We start from the raw sequence: 19,215 nt of genomic DNA on the forward strand, positions 1-19,215 counted from the left end.
TCGAAACCTTATCAATCTTCCAGCCGAGTAACATACTCTGAAGATTCACTGGAAGCACCCACTTAACCCGTAAAGAATCAATAAAAACAGCCCATATATCCCTAGCCCAGCTGCAACGGAGGAAAATATTTTCATGAGTTTCGACCTCTAAATTACAGAGATGACATAAATTTGTATTGATCTCGATTCCTCTTATCTGCGACTTCATCCTAGTTGGAACTGAATTGTGCATACTTTCTCAAATAAGAAAAATTACTTTCGGAGGTGCAAACTTGCTATGCACGACACCAAAAAAAACCCAGTCATTGTTAGAGTCTTCCAACTTGTTGTAAATAGACTTTTCCGAACAATCTCCTTCCGCTGCATCTTCTTCTCCTTGTACCAGCATTACACTCCTCAAATCATGCTTCAGTTCAAGAAGATCAATCCGTTCTGCTGGGTTCAACTCTCTTGAAAAAAAAAACTCCCAGTGTATATTCTTCATATTTGCAATTTTTTCAAATTCTGTCCGCTAAGCTTGTAGAGTCTTGGATACTTATCCTTAAAAGATCTTCTCTCAACCCACCAGTCATGCCAGAAACACACACTTATCCCATTCTTCACATGGATATTAACAGAATCAAAAAAATCATTATTAGATTTTTGAATTTCGAACCACATACTCCTACCAACTGGCTCATTGCTCTGTAACGGAACTAAGCAAGCTTCATTAGATTAAGTCTTCTCGCAAACTATCTTCCTCCACCAAACAGTTTTCTCATTAAGATATCTGCCATGCCACTTAGCCAAGAGTGACCTATTTATAAACCTTAGACTCCTGATTCCCAAGCCTCCTTTTCTTCTAGATTTAGCAATATATTTCCATGACACCCAACTCATTTTCTTTTTAGTCTCATCCTCACCCCGTAAGAATTTTCTCGTAATGCTATTGAGCTTCTTTTCCACAGCCACAGGCATATAATGAGCAGACAAGAAATAAATTGTTATACTTTCTAGAGAGCTTTTTATTAATGTGATTCTTCCTGCTTTATTCAAGAACTTTCTTTTCATGGAGCCAACTTCCTCTTCATCCTTTCAATAACCACATCCCAAATAGCTACACTACTTTTTGAATTGAAGCACCGATTGGCATACCCAAGTAATTAATGGTAAGAGTTTCAATCTTACACCTTAACTCCGTAGCCAAATCATTGATCAAGTCATTAGTATCGATGCTAGTCATAGAACACTTATCCAAATTCATCTTAAGACCTGTTAAAATCCCAAACATCATTAAAATAATCAGCAATCTTCTTACCTCCTCCTTAGAAGCATTAAGCAGTATAATTGTATCGTCAGCAAACTGAAGATGAGAGACAGTAGTACCACCCTCCAACACTTGAAAACCACCAATTTTATTTTCTGAAACTGCCTCATTGAGCAAAATAGATAACACTTCCACCACCAATGGAAACAAAAAAGGTGATAAAGGATCACCTTGCCTGATCCCTTTAGTAGGCATGATTCTACTAGTTGCTTCTCCATTAACCAGAATAGAAAATGCACACCAGTTACACACCACTGAATCCATTGAATCCATTTATCTTCAAAGCTATTCTTTCTCAAAATAGTAAAAAGAGACGGCCAATTGACATTATTAAAATCCTTCTCCATATCTATTTTACATTAAATCAACTTTTTATTTGCCGAATAACTTAAACATTATAACTCTGATCAAGCGATCATATTAGTATTAAGACACTTGCGTGTCTTACCGCAAAATTGAACTCCATTTACAACTATTGTAAACTACTCCCTGTGTCCCAAATTAGATGAGCTAACTTGTAGTTTACACAACTCTTAAGGCAGGGAGGAAAGGGGAGTACGTTTAAGTATTTTTTTACAATTATACCCTTATCTATAATATCTAGTAAAACTTAGAAATGATTTATCTCTTAAACTATACCACGGTTTTTCGTAAACTTTATATCATTGAAAAAACATTTTAAAACAACTACGTAGCAAATATAAACATGGCTATCAAATTATACATATTTCTTATAATAACAATAATCAATTCAAAATGGTAGTTTTAAAAATATCCCCTTGGTTAGTAAGATAGCTCATCTATTTATGAGACAAAATTTAAAACCGACTAGCTCATCTAATTTGGGACGGAGGGAGTAGAATTTAACTGACAATAATTTTGAAGTAATCTTTGAATTTTATATCTCGCCGAACTTTCATTATCCTATTTTATTTTCGAACTATTTACCAGCGCCGAAGTAAACAAGTTACTGTGCCTGGTGTGAAAGAACCATGAAAGCTTTCTATTGTCGAATCAGTGGTTCTGCACAGACCGCATTACCAAACCACACCAAAACCGTATTACCAAAAGCTCTCATAGTATTTTTTTGTGTGGTCCCGGTGGGTCCTGCGGTGGACAACATGAGATCCGGCTTTGTAAGTGCTTTTTGAGACGGTTTTTTTGTGCGATTTTTTACACGGTCTGTTTAGATTTTTTTGTTGTCGAATGGCCTTTTCCTAGTTACCCAGTAAAGGAGTACTGTATGTTGTTTAGCAGCTTTAGCTTCACTGTTGCCTTCGATTTTTCATAGATAGAGGTGATGGTGATGGTTTCCAATCGCGTATTAAATCTTCCGTGTAACTTTATTCTAAGTCTGTGTGCTTTCTCAGTATTGTTGGTTTTTCTTGTCAGGATTAGTGTACTTGACGTGTTCTAATTTTGGTGAAATCTAAACCTGGAAGCTTATCTCACCGTGTCCATATACTTATACTTTGACTTTGTAGTACGTGTAATGGACTGTACAGTGTTTGGTTCTCTAGATTTATTTATTGTTGCCTTTTATTATAAAGAAAAATAATATTCCCTCCGTTTCTAGAAAAGTGTTATTTTCATTCTTTTTAATTAACCTATTTTTAAGATAAAATAAAAAAGTGAAAGTAATATTTTTCCAAAAACGGAGGTAGTATTATCTCTGCTTTTTAGTAAAAAGGATGCTTTCATATATTTTTTCATTTTAGCCTAAATATAGGCTAAATTGAAAAAATAATAGTTTCTTTTTTCTAAAAACGGGGGAAGTATTATATACATAACGTCTGGCATTGTTTGTCCTTGTAGTATTTAAATCAAATAAAATTTATAGTTCCAAAATAAAAAGTGTGAGAATCGATACCGATATTGATGCTTAATGTATATACGGGTATATAGGTTAATATGACCCCAAATGACAATAATAATGACGTGCTATTAAATTAAAAATAAGTACAAGATATATCGCAATCAATTGACCTGCAATAAATTATGATTTTTGTTATAGGAAAAGCCAAAATGGATTGGGGAAAGCTGACATTTGGACATAAAAATTTGACCAACTGTCAATAAAGTGTAAATAGAAAAATGATCAAACAACCATAATCTATTTTACTTTGGTCGTCGTCTTCTCTTGGTACCGCATTTTATCTGTTAACTTATCTCTCTCGTTTCACCTAATGATCCTTTTACGTTTCAGACATTGTTTATCTTTGTCTAAATTTTTTTATGGCATTTGCTTTGTGTAGGTGTAGATAATCCACAGGGCTAGGTGGCAAGATCTTAAGCTATGATACACCGAAGAAGAAAGAGTGGCGAAGCACAGGATAGAACCAAATAGCGCAAAGAGCGAGGTGACACGTGGGTCGGACGTGATGGCCCTATAGTTGCTGGATGGGACGTGACCCTTATCCTCTGACAAGTCGGACGGACGATCAGAAAGCACTCGGTCAGACAAAGGGAGCTGGTCAAACAATGGGACGATAAGAAAGAAGGGCGACATCGTGTCAACCAGACGATCAGGACTCGGCCTCGGGTGAATAACTATCAAAGACCAAGACTCTATTGGCCATACCAGAAAGATGGGCGAGCGCCAACACAGGCCCGATAGGGAACATCTAAACTGATGTAATGTGACCAACATTGTAATTCTGTTGTATGCCGACCTTGGCCTATAAATACAAGGGCTGGTCGAGAGAGAGAGGGAGGTTGAAGGAGAGAGAAACAAGACACTACATTTGAGAGTTTGAGAGTTACACCATTTGAGAAGGAGAGAACACCTTGTAATCAAAGAAAAGAAATAATAACATTCATCCTTTCACCCCGTGGACGTAGGTAATCATACCGAACCACGTATATCTTTGTGTCTATGTTTGTTGAACATCTTTACTTAGTTTTAATTCATATTCTATACCATTGGATGTAGTGTGTGGTTTTATGCCACTACATTCTGACGCCGACTAAGGGGAACGTCTAAGTTCTCCGGATACCTTGGCTGCGTGTGCCAACAGAGACGATCCAAAAGCTCCTAAGAACATCTCATGTGTTATTTGATGCTATAGGATGAACTCTGTTTGGTGAGGTCTGTTTATGTTTGTTTAGTTTTGAAGTTTGTTGATATGGTTGAGTTTTCATTGTTGAAGTCGTGTCGTTAGCAAGTATTTTCAGTTGGGTCAATTCCGAGCAGTCGGGTTGATAGGGAATCCTTCAAGAGCTCCCAAATAACGCTGTAGCGTTTGGTCGAGGCCAGGGAAGGATCCTGATAACAGATCGACTAGCCATGCTCGGAGGCGAGTCTGTTTTCATGTTTCGATCTTCGTTTTCGTATTAGTTTTTGCACTTATCTCCATATTTCAATCTTAGTTTTCATCATACGAGTTCAACAACGGAATACCTCTAAAACTCCCAAATAACATCTTCGATGTGTGGTTGAAGTTGCTTGAGGTTCCATGTTGGCTTGTGAAATTGCCAAAATAATAGCACGGCGAGATTATCAGTCGCGGGCGAAAGAACCCAAGGAATTCAGAGAAGACATCCCTGTGTAGTTCCAAGGAAGTTCATAAGTTTTGATCCAAATTTCAATGTGGTGTTCTTACCTCATAAAAAGTACGAATTTAGATCTTTTCCTCGCAAAGAACTAGGAGTTAATGATTTGGAGTCTAGGGAATGTAGGACAAATTGTAGTTAATGCAGAGTCGTGGTACTGAAAGCGACGTCGTGCAACCTTGAAAGCGACGTAGCATGATACCCGTCTAAAAGAAACACTTAGATTCAAAACATGGCAGACTGGCGAGGTCAGCATGACAGAGTAGAGGGAATCGTACTTTTGAAACTTAGTTTTGGTGTCAGTCACCTTTTTCCTTTAAAAACGTACATACTAGAGAAACTTTTCAAAAACAGGTCAAAGTAAGGTGATGTCTGTTTCTGCTGACTAGGTAGGAACGACTCTCGGACTTACAACATACTGTGTCCGATGGATAGCACGTCAGGTATGGGGAGAACTCTGAGGAACCGCACGATCACCGGCAGTAGCATGCAAGGAGGAGTAACGGGCCGAGGCAGGGAAGTGATGGGCATCCACCACCTGAGGAATCACGAGCAGCTGTAAGGGGTATGCCGACTGTGGATGAGGAAATCGATCTGGGACGAGACGATGACCCCTCGTCTCTGGAGTGAATCGTCTCAACTCAGAGGAGGGATGATCAAATAGATGGAATCACCGCATCAGACACAGAAGATGATGAGGAGGCGTTAATCCTACATGCCCAGAGACAAAACACCAGGCTACAAGTTGAGTATCAAGAAGCACTCGGACGAGAGCAAGAACGACTTAGGCGAGTACAGTTAGGACGAGAAACAACTATCGGAGTCGATCCAGCGGCATCGACCCAGATACCCCCTACAGTACCACCTCCCCTACCAATGATGACGGCGCCACCCCCTGCTCATTTAGGCCATCCAAATGGTCACTATAGCCATGAGAGTACGGATCCAACTCTACTCGCAATTCTAGAAAGTCAAAGAAGGAAAGAGGCGGCTTTAAGGGATCTTCAGCAGAGGAACCTAACTTTAGAGTTTGAGAACTATCAGCTACGGAACTTGAGGTCGAGGTCGAGAGGGTCTTCCAGTCGAGGGATATCAGGCCACCAAGGCCGAGTCGGGCGAGTACCACCAACGACAGTACCGAGCAATTCCGTCCGATCAGGACAACCCCCGACACCACCTATCCGAGGGTACGGTCCACCCGAGGATTCATCAACAGAAGACGAAAGGCGCGAGAGGAATCATCAACAGAGAGGCACAAGGGCCGACAATGCAACCGAAGCCAAGCTAATGGAGTTAGAAGAAAAGATAAGGAAGCTGTCAGGAAGCGGCGAAGAAGATAAGCTAGCCGAGGTCATAAGCGAGGCCAAGAGGACCCCTTTCACCCAAGATCTAGAACTAAGGGCCTTCCCACCCAAGTGCACGCTCCGCACATTTCCATCTAGGTTCGACGGTACGGGAGACACAGTCGAGCATTTGAAGATGTACACTATGTCCCTAATCCAATGGAAGAACCATGAGGTGGTAATGTGTAAATTCTTCCTGGAAATCCTGGAGGGCGAGGCAAGGAAGTGGTTCTACAATCTCCCACCAGGAACAGTCGACAATTATGAGACTCTAGTCGAAGCCTTCCTCGAAACTTACATGCACAACAACAGACCTCGTCCCAGGGTCAACAGGTTATTCACCTTGGCCCGACGGTTTAGAGAGCCACTCAGGTTGTTGACCGATCGATGGAAAAATTTGTGCACAGAAATTGGGAAAGTACCAGTCGACCAGCAGATATTCAGGTTCGAAAACGTATTAGGGAGGTCAGACCCTATCTGGATAGCCATGTTTACTGAAAAACCACAGACATTGAAAGAGACGAGGAAAATGCAGGAGCATTTCATCGCCCTAGAAGAAATTCAGGAGGAATCAAGGGATAGGGGAGTGCAAGAGGCTAGTGCGGCGCCCGAGTCGACATCGGACGATGTTCAACATCGGCCCGAGAAGATACCGAGCCCACCTACGCGAGGAAATGGGAAGAAGGAATGGTTAGCTCAAGGAAAGAGGCCGAGGAACGAGGCGAGAACATACACCCCTTTGAATGCTCCACTAGAAGAAATCTTCAAATAGGTCGAGAAAAGGAGTGACATCATAAACCCAGCTTCAAGAGGGATACGGTTCGAGGAGACCAAGGATCACCCAGAGTATTGCCATTATTATCAATATCGAGGCCACTCTACAAATAACTGCCGAGAAGTAAAAGACATCTTGCAATATCTTATTCGAGACGGTTACCTGAGACAGTTCGTCCGACACCCGGCCCAGACCACCGCAGCGCCCGATGCACCCGTCCACCAGGTCAGAATCGACAAATCCACGCAGTTTGTCAACACAATTTCGCATTCGGCCACTCAAGCGTACAATCTGAATCCTGGAATCATATCTAGAATCCACAAGAGGGATCATAATGGGAAGGAAATTTTCAGTGTAGCAAAAGCTTTGCCGATGGAACCCTGGATGTTGCGACCTATCTTTTTCTCGGCTCAGGATGTCCCGATGAACGGCCAAGCTCACAGTGATCCCTTGGTTATCACTCTGCTGATTGAAGAATGGGGGGTAAGAAGGATACTAGTGGATAGTGGGAGCTCAGTCGAAGTACTCTTCTACGACACGTTCAAGAGGATGAAGTTGTCAGATGATATACTCGTCCCATCGACATATCGTATCTACGATTTTAATGGGACCGTGACCATCCCAAAGGTCAAATTAACCCTAAGGGTATCGGACGGAGGTGGTTACCTAGATACGTTAACTACATTCTGTGTGGTCGATGTCGCCTCGCCCTATGAATCTATTATCGGGAGACCGTGGATCGCGGGAATCAAAGGAGTGACATCGTCTTATCATCAGAGGCTACGATTCCCAACGTACAAGGGGATAGCTGAGGTCGTAGGAGATTCACAGGCAGACCGACAGTGCATGAAGGTCGATGTCCAAATAAATGAGGAGCGTCGAGCACGACAAAGGAGAGAGAAGAACAAGGCTAAAGAATCCAAAACGGCAGAGGACTTGGAAAAAGTTATTTCACAGGAGGTCATGGCATACGAAACACAAGGAAGCGAACCTTCATAGCAATTAAAGGAGACGGCAACGATGAAGGAACCAAAACCAAACTTCTCGGCCGTAGAACCTACTCGGGAGATTAATTTGGGAACTGTAGAAGAACCAAGGATAGTGAGGATCAGGTCGTTACTATCAGACGAGCAAACAAACCAGCTCGTGGCAGTGCTAAAGGAGAACACGGACGCGTTCGCATGGGGCGTGCACGATATGGAGGGCATAGACCTAGAGGTATGCTGTCACCATTTAAAGATCGACCCAAGCTTCAAACCGGTCCGACAAAAGATGAGGCGAGTCGCGCCAGAATTACAGAGGCCGTCGAGAAGGAGCTAAAGAAGTTACAGGAATCGGGAATAATTAGGAAATCGCACTACCCACAGTGGATATCTAACATGGTCGTGGTACCAAAGAGAAACGGAGGAGTCAGAATCTGCATTGACTTCAACGACCTGAACAAAGCTTGTCCGAAGGACAGTTTCCCTCTCCCAAGTATCGATCAACTGGTGGAATCTATAGTGGGGTACGAGGCACTATCGTTGATGGAAGGATACGCGGGGTATAACCAGATCCCGCTGGCTCCCGAGGATCAAGAACACACCTCCTTCTTCACACCAAGGGGCCTATACTGCTACACCAAGATGCCGTTTGGGATGAAGAATGCAGGCGCCACATATCAGAGGTTGGTGGGCGACATGTTTGAAGACCAGATCCACAACACCATTGAGGTCTATGTCGACGATATGCTAGTAAAATTTCGCCTATCCAAGAATCACATCTGAGACCTGCGGAAAATTTTTCGGACGATGAGAGAATATAAAATGAAAGTTATCCCGACCAAATGCGATTTTTGGGTCACATCGGGCAAATTTTTGGGATATATCATCACTCCAAAGGGGATAGAAGCAGATCCCGAGAAAGTCAGAGCCATCCTCGAGATGTCGTGACCAGCCACAATAAAAGACGTACAAAAGCTGAACGGAAGTATAACAGCATTGGGGAGATTCATATCTCGGTCGTCCGACAAATGCAAGGATTTCTTTAGCACTCTTAAAAAGGGAGAGAAATTCAAATGGACGGACGCCTGTGAGGAGGCGTTTCAGAATATTAAGCTACATCTTGCAAGTCTTTCAGTATTACAAAGAACCGAGCCATCGGAGGTCCTCACATTATATCTCGGAGAAACTTCATATGCTATCAGTGCAGTTTTAGTTCGAAATGAAGGGAGCGAGGAAAAGCCTGTTTACTTCATCAGCAAAACATTAAGTCCGACCGAGAAAAATTATACAAGGATGGAACAGATGATTCTAGCGCTAGCTTTTGCCACCCTGAAGCTAAGGACGTATTTCCAAGCCCATCGGATCCGCGTGCTCACAAAATCACCTATTGAGGCGGTACTGGACAATGCAGGCAGATCTGGAAGGATCTCCAAATGGGGGGCGCAAATTAAACAGTTCAATGTTTTCTACGAAATGAGGAAAACAGTGAAGGCACAAGTAGTGACAGATTTTCCACTAAGCGACGAAGATGAGGTCGAGGACATACCCGGAATGGAAGAAGATCAAGAAGACCGGGCCGACTTACTCGAAGCAAGTAGCCAATCACGTTGGGAAGTATTCTTCGATGGACCGCCGAACAAAGATGGATCGGGACTTGGGATAGTCTTTATCACACCAAAGGGACGAAAAATGGTCCATTCGTTTAGATTAGAATTTAAGGCGACAAACAAGGTCACCGAGTACGAAGCTGCGATTCATGCCCTGAGATTAATCGTCGAGATGGGCCTACAAGATGTAAGACTAACTAGCGACTCGCAGTTGGTGATCCGACAAATCACAGGCAAATACGCCATCCACGACCCGATTTTGCATAAGTACTGGGAGTTCGCCCAATTCTATATCGACCAGATCCCCAACATCAAATTTCGCCACATATGCAGAAAAGATAATCGACACTCGGACGCATTGGCATATATTGCATCCCATCTCACAGAGCCAAGTGTGGAGGGTATTCGTGTCATGAGACTCCTCGCCCCATCTATACCAGAGACACCCGAGGTGCACGTCGACGTGGCTATCAACACGGCCGACAGATATCTGGACGGAGATTGGAGAAAGCTGATTCATTCGTACTTGGAAACAGGCGAGTTACCCAAGGGGCTACCCGAGATCAACAAAGTGAAAAGCAAATCGGCCGCTTACGAGCTAAGAGACGAAATCCTATACAGTAAATCATACCCGGGACCACTCTTAAGATGCTTAAGTAAGGAAGAAGGCCAGACAATCTTGAATGAACTACATTATGGACAACCATAAATCACAGCTCGGGGCGAAGTCTGTCATCAAGAACGAAAACGATGGGATACTTCTGGCCGTATATGAACGATGATGCAAAACAAATGGCGCAAGCTTGCGAAGAATGCCAGCGGTTTGGTAAGAAGATACATGCACCGTCAGTAACCCTAAACTCGGTAGTAAGCCCCTGACCCTTCACAAAGTGGGGGATCGATATCGTGGGACCATTACATATGGGATCGGGGAAGAGAAAATACTTAATAGTAGCGACAGATTACTTCACTAAATGGGTGGAGGCGGCACCAGTGATACATATCCGTGACAAGGACGTCTTCAGGTTCATTTGGGAGCACATCATATGTCGTTTCGGAGTACCGACGGCCATCGTCTCGGATAATGGAAAATAACTCCAGGGAGAAAACATCGACCTACTATTTAACACCTACAACATCAGAAAAAGCAAGGCTACCCCCATACACCCTCAAAGTAATGGGCAGGCCGAGATCACAAACAAAACTATCGCCGACAATATGAAGAAAAAATTAGATGAAGAATACGGTGATTGGTGCGAAGAATTCTACAATGTTTTATGGGCCTATCGAACCACTCGACGGGAAGCAACAGGGCTATCACCTTTCATGCTGACCTATGGAACCGAAGAGATACTACCAACTGAAGCAATGATACCCACCACAAGAACTGAAGCCTGGAGGCGAAACATATCGGCAGATCTAATATTGGCCAAGCTCGATGACTTGGAGGAAACAAGGGAGACGGCGTTGCAAAAAATAGAGAATTACCAAAGGAGACTACAACGAGAATACAACAAACGAGCTCGACCAAGAGAGTATCAACCAGGGAAGTTAATGTTGAAATATCTAGCCGATTGGGAACATGAAAAAAAGGGCGGTAAACTAGCGGCAAGGTGGGGAGGACCATACACAATCGTGTCTAAAGCTGGCGAGGGAGCTTATCGATTACTCAAACCAGACGGTAAACCCGAGTTAAAACCGTGGAACGCTCAACATCTGAAACTCTATTACCCATGAGGGGTTGGAGGGAAACAAGTAAACATACTTGTCATTCATTTTTTTAAAACCGCGAGGGGTAGGAAATATGACATGAGCGACCAATGGTCATTCGTACTCGGGGCAAAGCCAGTAAGGAAGTGCCGAGGTGAATTACACTTGAATGGTCATTCGTACTCGGGGCAAAGCCAGTGTGGAAGTGCCGAGGTGACTTACAGTCGACTGGCTATTCGATACTCGGGGCAGTGGAAGTGTGCAAGTGCCGAGGTATCCTAAGGGTACTGGTGGTTGGAAGCCAGATACCAAAGGTTGTTAAGATACGATTTCTTCTCATCTAGGTAACCTACTTACATCTGAAAGGTTACCCCCATCGCAGGTGGCCGTGACCACTTTCCCGAGTTGGTTGGTCGATAACCACTCGGGATTATCGGGCCTAGAACTAGGACGACTAAAACCCTTCCACTGAATCTAAAAGATAGTGATGAGATACCTCGGATGGGACATGGCATCGGGCCCGATGACCCTCCTTGTTGAGTGTTTTCGACAGAAAAGGCACTAATACTAAGGCATGCGACATCAAATGCAGATACGGAGCACAAACAACAAGATAGCAACCATAAAATTAAACAGCGTCAACACAATGATAAAGGCGGAAATTGTCAAGGAAAAGAAAAAAGAAAAACAAGCTTGGTGACGCAACACCCCATTCAAATAATTTGTTCAAAGAAGCATGGGTCAAGTGTTTAAACGAATTACAACCCGCGACAAAGGGCAAATTAGTGGCGTAGCACTAGAAAAGACATGATCAACTCCGGGGTGGAACAACACCTGCTCCCCCCTTTCTCTGAGAAACCTCACGGCACTTTTGCGCGATGTACTCGTTCACACCGGCCTTGATCGCCTTAGCAAGCTCGCTCTGATGAGCATTTCTCTCATCCACAATCTGCTGAGAAAGCTGCTCGGACCTCGCCTCGGTGGCATGGAGCTTAACCTTAACCTTCACCTCACCTTCGGCCTTCTTCCACTGTTCCACCCCCTGCCCGAGATTTTGCACATCTCGCTCCAGATCCTTGACACGACCCTGCTCGGCTGCAACAAAACATCATAAGCATATTAAACACGGAACATAGCAGAATATAGAGTAAAATACAACAAACTAACTAGGTCTTAAGGTCGCTCCAACATGCACTCCAGAGACCTGACAGAATTGGCAATACAGATTCTAACGACTCCACGTACTTTGCCAACTCGTCCTCGGCCTAAAAAGCTTCAAGGTTAACTCATTATAGTATTGTTCATTGAACTCATTCGAAGGGCAATATTCCTTGTGATCACTCCACTCGGTCCTCTGACGATTATAGGACACTTGTAGCATCGATAACTAGGCTTGGGTCCACTCTAGGTCACTGGACAGCTTATCGAAACCCTTGGTCCTTTCAAGAAGATCTCGGTTGTACTGCTCGGCCACAGCTTTTTCCCTCAAAATTCGTCGCCGATCTTCATGAAGATCTCGATTTTGAAGCCTAAGGGAACCATTTTGACTCTCCAGATTATCGGCTAGTAACGTTTTATCACCAGCAAGTCTTTGAAAGATGCCCAAGCGGGCCCGTAAGTTATCTATCTCTTTGGGGACATACTCAAACAGGCGATATTTGTCCAATTCCTCTTGAAATTGTTGGATTTCGGCCTCATGTCGGCCTATCTTCCCATCCTTATTGGAAATTCGTTGTCGAAGATTTTCCACAAGATCTTTCTCGATATCCCACTTTCTCTTCATAAGCCTATACACCGAAGAAGCGTCTAGATCTATACTAGATATTTCGGCTAGAAGAATAATAATTGATCAGGACATCGGTACGAAGAACTCAATAAACACAACTATTGGAAACAATATACCTTGCGCATCGGCGAGTTTGATCTCCAGATCGCGAGATCGTTCCTTCTCCTGCTGAAAAAGCAGCCTCCAACTTCCTAATCTCCTGTCGACGAAGAGCAGCCTCCAACCTCGACCGATTCAACGCCTACAAATTCCATCCCAAGACGAGATTAGTGGGGCCCTATAACATCCAAAGGAAAAGTGCAAACAAATGACTTACCAAATTATCAAAGACCGGCGCGATATCACGATACAGGGGCACGACAACAATCATCTGCTCATCAGTATAGGAGCCGAACTCCTCAGAGTGCAATGCGCCAAGTGAATCACAAATAGGGCCTGATATGGTAAAGGACGTCTGAACACCCGAGGGAGACCCAACATCCTTCTGGGGCAACTTTTGGAGTGATGTTTGGGTCGGCCCCTGATCACCAGACTGCACGGCAGGAGTCACAACAACAGTCTCCACATAAACCTCTGCTTCCTTCTGGCCACCACCATCCTCATCAAACAGCTGATCGTCCCCGAATATATCGTCCTCATCATCTTGATCGGAGATATCGATCACAACGTCCGAGCTTTTCAACACCACGCCCTTTGCTTCCACCTTCCCCAGAGAAGGATTACGCCTTGGAACCAAACTTTCACTACCACGAGTATCAGACCCTCCAACATCTTCATCCTCGTGTCGAGGGAATTTCTGCACAAGGTGCAGCGTCAGAACATGTGAAGGAAAAAAACAGGGGAAAGTACATGTACTTAGAATAAAAGCTATATGTTTGTTACCTTCCCATGATCCTCCTCGACCCTTGTGCCAGCACTCCTCTTCTTGGAAATAGAAGCCGATTTGGTAGACTCTCCCTGAAGCTTAACCTACGACAAGAAAGTAATCAGTATCCCAAGACGATACAGCAGGAATCAAAGAAAGTGGAAAGAAAGCAACATACCTTATCATCGTTAATCACCCAGAATGGATAAGGCTTTGCAGGAAATTGAGGAGGAGGAAAGCTACCATGCAAAATTTGGCCGCGAACAAGAAGTGGTACTCGGTCCCAGTATGGGTCATTGGTGTGGCGAGCATGCTTGTTGGAACCTTTACCAAGGGGATCAACATCTAGCATCAATCTGTCAACACCCTCGGGCATAGATTTCTGACGGTGAGGGCTAACAGCAAAACCAGCAAGGTCGCCATTGGTAGCTTTCCCGTTCCGGTAGTTCACGATAAAAATGGCAGAAGTGTAATCGGGAGCGTCTCCAGGATTATAGGTCGACCAATCGTCCGTAGATCCGTGACCCTCGCCTCGGTCTCTCCACTCATTCATCAGACGGAAAGTGTTGCCATTCCACTGAGTCAAGGCCCGGTACAGACGAAGATGCGATAATACCTCATAGTAGAAAGGGCTGACAGGGTTGTATAGAGGAAAGCGAAGGACAAGTTCCAACTGCCCACGAGTGACGATGACCGACTCGGACGACTGATCATGCTTATCGACATCGGTCTTCTTCAACACACCCGTTTGGCCCGACACTAGGGTCACTTCATAGTTTTGAAGACCGAATTCATCCTTCAACTGTTCAATAAACTCATCATCAGACAAGTCTTTGGAGACTCTTTTATCACCCCTACATGAAAAAGAGGGAAAATCATCAGGAAAAAGGGAATTTATAGCACGATAATCGTGATGGGAAGGACTCTCAAGCCAAAATAAGTAATCAAGAGAAACAACATCGCCCTCGGAGAAGGTATCACTCACGCACCCTTTTTCAGTCATTGACGGAGAAGAAGTAGCCATGGCAGAAAGCGAACGGAGAGATATGAACTTTGATGGAGAGGGAAGTAAAAAGAAGAACCAACCACGACTGTCGCAAACCTCACCAACAGAAACAACAAAGATGAAGACTGAGAAGATAAAAGGGTCACCGGAGTTAATGGCTTCAGCAAGGAAGGAAGGTGAAGAAGAAGAAAGAACATTGCTTGGTTTCTCTGAAAATGGCGAATATAGGAAAGAGAACATAAAGGGAGATATTTATAGGATGAAGTGTCTTGACCGACAGCAGCGGTTACAAGTCATAAAGGGATGTTTAGTGGGGAACTGCATGGACGAATTCTCGGCATGCTCAAGGACGTGGGAAGATGGAACGATTTTCTTTCCCTCGTTCCAAGCACACGAGCGAAAGAAGGGGCATTAATGTAGGTGTAGATAATCCACAGGGCTAGGTGTCAAGATCTTAAGCTATGATACACCGAAGAGGAAAGAGCGATGAAGCACATGATAGAACCAAATAACGCAAAGAGCGAGGTGTCACGTGGGTCGGACGTGATGGCCCTATAGTTGCCGGATGGGACGTGACCCTTATCCTCTGACAAGTCGGACGGACGATCAGAAAGCACTCGGTCAGACAAAGGGAGATGGTCAAACAATGGGACGATAAGAAAGAAGGGCGACATCGTGTCAACCAGACGATCAGGACTCGGCCTCGGGTGAAGAACTATCAAAGACCAAGACTCTATCGGCCATACCAGAAAGATGGGCGAGTGCCAACACAGGCCAGATAGGGAACATCTAAACTGATGTAATGTGACCAACATTGTAATTTTGTTGTATGTCGACCTTGGCCTATAAATACAAGGATTGGTCGAGAGAGAGAGGGAGGTTGAAGGAGAGGGAAACAAGACACTACATTTGAGAGTTTGAGAGTTACACCATTTGAGAAGGAAAGAACACCTTGTAATCAAAGAAAAGAAATAATAACATTCATCCTTTCACCCCGTGGACGTAGGTAATCATACCGAACTACGTATATCTTTGTGTCTATGTTTGTTGAACATCTTTACTTAGTTTAATTCATCTTCTATACCATTGGATGTAGTGTGTGGTTTTATGCCACTACACTTTGTATAGATTTTGAGTTGAGTTTTATTTCTAAACAATTAAATTTATATATGGGTTGAAATCTTTCTCTCTGGAAATTAACAATCAGGGTTCGTACTTTGTAAGAAAGTAAATTGTGAAGATCCAAATAATTAGAGTACTAGTTCAATCTCATGAAAGCAAGGAAATGAAGGCATTTGGTGCATTTGGTACTAGTTCCCGGCTGGTGCACTCTAATTTTAGCAAAATGTGGTGCTGCTAGAGACTTTGAAGGCATTTGGACTGAAAACATGCCTAGTTTTATTAGTTTTGAATTCAACAATGATGTAATGGGTGTTACTTCACCAAGACGTATCAGTTGTGGCTTCCCTTAGTCTTTTTTAAGGGGGACATCTTATAAAAAAAAAAAAAAGGAGTTTCATGAAAAAGCAAAATTATATCGTTTTGCATTCAACGCCGTTACAAGTATAAATTAGAGACCATTGTTCCTAACTTGTTATTGTTGAGGTGAGTTGATACGTCTTTTTTTTGCTCGGTAAACGATACACAAGTGATAAGAGAAATCTAAAACTCAACTCTCCATCTACCTTAATTAATTATAGTACTCCCTCCGTTCCGATTTACTTGACATTGTAGAGTTTTTCACGGATATTAAGAAATAACAGAGAGAATAATTTTTTTCCTATAATACCCATATTAATTCCTAATTAAAATATTAAATAACCTAGATTTGTGGTTCTTGAAAATACGAAATTTATCAATCCCGTAGTAATGTATACTTGGGATGTACAACTGATTATTCATCCAAATCTTTACTTTTGATTTAACCAAATATTCCCTCCAATTCTAGATTCAATCAAATGAAAGTGGATAAGCCAAATACTCCCTCCAAGTCCAAGGGTCCTGATCAGAGCAAAATATTCCCTCCAAGAATTTTGATTGGTGCAAATATTCCCTCCTATCATTTTGATTGGACCAAATATTCCTCCAAGGATTCTGATTGGACCAAATATTTTTCGAAGGATTCTGATTGGACCAAATATTCCCTCCAAATCCAATTCCTAAAATTACACAGGTGTAGAATGAAGCGTCACTTGAAAATCTATACACGGAAAATTCCCTCAAATATTTTGCCTAAATTTTCGTTTGAAAACTTAATCAAAATTTAAATTTTTTTAACCAAAATTATTTCGCTCGTGTTCTTTTCAATTCGTTTATAAAACCCAATTGTTCTTTCACCTCTTCCAATTCCTTATGTTTATTTTTTCCTCTTCCCTTTAGCATGGATATTTCCATGGAAAATACTCAAGCTTATCTTTCTTTATCAAATTCTGTTGTTGAAGAAACTAGTGATGAAGAGGTAGTATCCAATACTAGTGATGAAGATGCAGTACCAAGTGATGACGACATGGTTCTTAATAATCCAATAATAAGAACATCAAGAGAACTCAAAAATGAGGAACGTTTAGGTATCTATCAATACCTGTTAACCCATAGCAATAATGAAAGAGTTGAACGAGGTTCCATACAAAGAGTTGCTACTATATTCAAGACTTCTGTTTCGATTGTTTCTCGCATTTGGAATCGATCAAAAGAAAATCAAAACCCAAACATGCCTGCTGATGTATCTTCTAGGAAGCCAACAAGAGTTGGTCGCAAACGTGTGGAAATCGATAGAGACAGGGTACTAGCAGTTCCATTGAATCGTCGTACTTGTCTTTGCACATTAGCGGCAGAAATAGAGATGTCAACAACAACATTGCATAGGAGGGTAAAAGAAGGCAAAGTCAAGCCACACACAAGTGCAGTAAGACCAGCTTTGAAAGACGATGGAAAAATCAAGAGGTTAAACTACTGTATTGACATGCTTGATACAAGTACTTTTGATTCTAAACCAATGTTTAAGGATATGTATGATTACGTGCATATTGATGAAAAGTGGTTTAACATGACAAAAATTTCGCAAAGATATTATCTTCTTCCCGATGAACCCAAACCTCATCGTGAGTGTCAAAAGAGATTTATTCCTAAGATTATGTTTACAGCTGCAGTTGCACGTCCGCAATATGATTCCTCAGGGAATCTAATTTTTGATGGAAGAATTGGTATATGGGCAATGGTTAAAGTGCCGGCAGCAAGAAACAGTAAGAATAGGAAAGCCGGTACACTTGAAACCAAACCCATTGATCCAGTTGATAAAAAGGTTTTAATGGAGTTTTTAATCGGCAAAGTCCTACCGGCAATTCGTGCTAAATGGCCTACCGGGAATACACGTACCATTTATATTCAGCAAGATAACGCGAAGCCTCATATTTCGAAGGATGACAGAAAAATTTAAGAATGTGGCATCAATCGACGGGTTCGATATTCAACTGAAGAATCAGCCTCCAAATAGTCCAGATATGAATACTTTGGACCTCGGCTACTTCAATACACTTCAGAGTATACAACATCGTCAAAGAATGAATAATATTGATGAGCTTATTGCCGCGGTAGAAAAGGCTTACAACGATATGGAACCACGCATTATCAATAAGGTCTTCTTGACCCACCAATTATGCATGTCGGAGGTTATGAAAGCTCGTGGAGAAATCCGTTATGGTTTGTCGCACATCGGGAAGGACAAGTTAGAGCGTGAAGGTAATCTTCCTATGAGGATTGAAGTGGATAGTGCTTTGCTTCACGACGTATTGGTGGAACTTAACAGGATGCCTGAATTCTGGTCCACTCTTGAACGAACATGGTGGGTTCAAGTTTGGAGTCCAGAAGTGAAAATCTTAATGAAAATCTTAATCCAGAAGTATGATGGATTCAAGTTTAGTGTCAGGTCATGAGTGCACTATTTTGTGTGTCACTGTTGCTTTTCTTGCTTTTGGTAAGGTCTAGTTTTATTTTGATGCTTAGTGTGTGTTAGAGTTTCCGTATTTAAGTTTTTATGATGGTCTAAGTTCATTTAGATGTTTAGTGTTTGTTTTCATTAAGTTGCAGTAATGTAATCGAGTCAGGCAGTATTGTACTCAAAAAATGGTTGGAGTAAGGTTTAATGGGTTATTTATGTACTGCAATAACTTGTTTTTTACTCTGCTAAGTCTCTGCTACATAAATAGTGCAAATACTGTAGAACACATAGTTATTGTTCTGACAAAAATGAAGAAAAGAATGAGCTAGATATGTTGAAATTGGA

At 42.5% G+C, this 19,215-nt stretch overlaps 3 protein-coding genes across 3 annotated transcripts; all 3 read left to right on the forward strand.

Annotated features, from left to right (window-relative positions):
* Window positions 1-5,737: 5,737 nt before the first annotated feature.
* Window positions 5,738-6,973, forward strand: LOC113334006. The gene has a single exon (XM_026580359.1). It carries the CDS (start codon window positions 5,738-5,740, stop codon window positions 6,971-6,973), a length of 1,236 nt encoding a protein of 411 aa, XP_026436144.1.
* A 375-nt stretch (window positions 6,974-7,348) lies between these two features.
* Window positions 7,349-7,975, forward strand: LOC113334007. The gene has a single exon (XM_026580360.1). It carries the CDS (start codon window positions 7,349-7,351, stop codon window positions 7,973-7,975), a length of 627 nt encoding a protein of 208 aa, XP_026436145.1.
* A 6,974-nt stretch (window positions 7,976-14,949) lies between these two features.
* On the forward strand, window positions 14,950-18,369 carry LOC113334008. Its single transcript, XM_026580361.1, has 2 exons — window positions 14,950-15,218; window positions 17,313-18,369. The coding sequence occupies exons 1-2, from the start codon at window positions 14,950-14,952 to the stop codon at window positions 18,367-18,369; spliced, it is 1,326 nt and encodes a 441-aa protein (XP_026436146.1).
* The last annotated feature ends 846 nt before the right edge of the window (window positions 18,370-19,215 follow it).

The sequence above is a fragment of the Papaver somniferum genome, unplaced genomic scaffold, assembly GCF_003573695.1.
Source record: "Papaver somniferum cultivar HN1 unplaced genomic scaffold, ASM357369v1 unplaced-scaffold_135, whole genome shotgun sequence".
NCBI classification, from domain to species: Eukaryota; Viridiplantae; Streptophyta; class Magnoliopsida; order Ranunculales; family Papaveraceae; genus Papaver; species Papaver somniferum.

Excerpts from the sequence above, each read along its gene's own strand:
- LOC113334006 (XM_026580359.1), top strand. The coding sequence starts at position 5,738 with ATGACGGCGCCACCCCCTGCTCATTTAGGCCATCCAAATGGTCACTAT.
- LOC113334008 (XM_026580361.1), top strand. The coding sequence starts at position 14,950 with ATGGCAGAAAGCGAACGGAGAGATATGAACTTTGATGGAGAGGGAAGT. Across the intron at positions 15,219-17,312 it reads TGTCTTGACCGACAGCAGCG|CATGGATATTTCCATGGAAA; the intron begins GTTACAAGTCAT and ends TCTTCCCTTTAG.
- LOC113334007 (XM_026580360.1), top strand. The coding sequence starts at position 7,349 with ATGGAACCCTGGATGTTGCGACCTATCTTTTTCTCGGCTCAGGATGTC.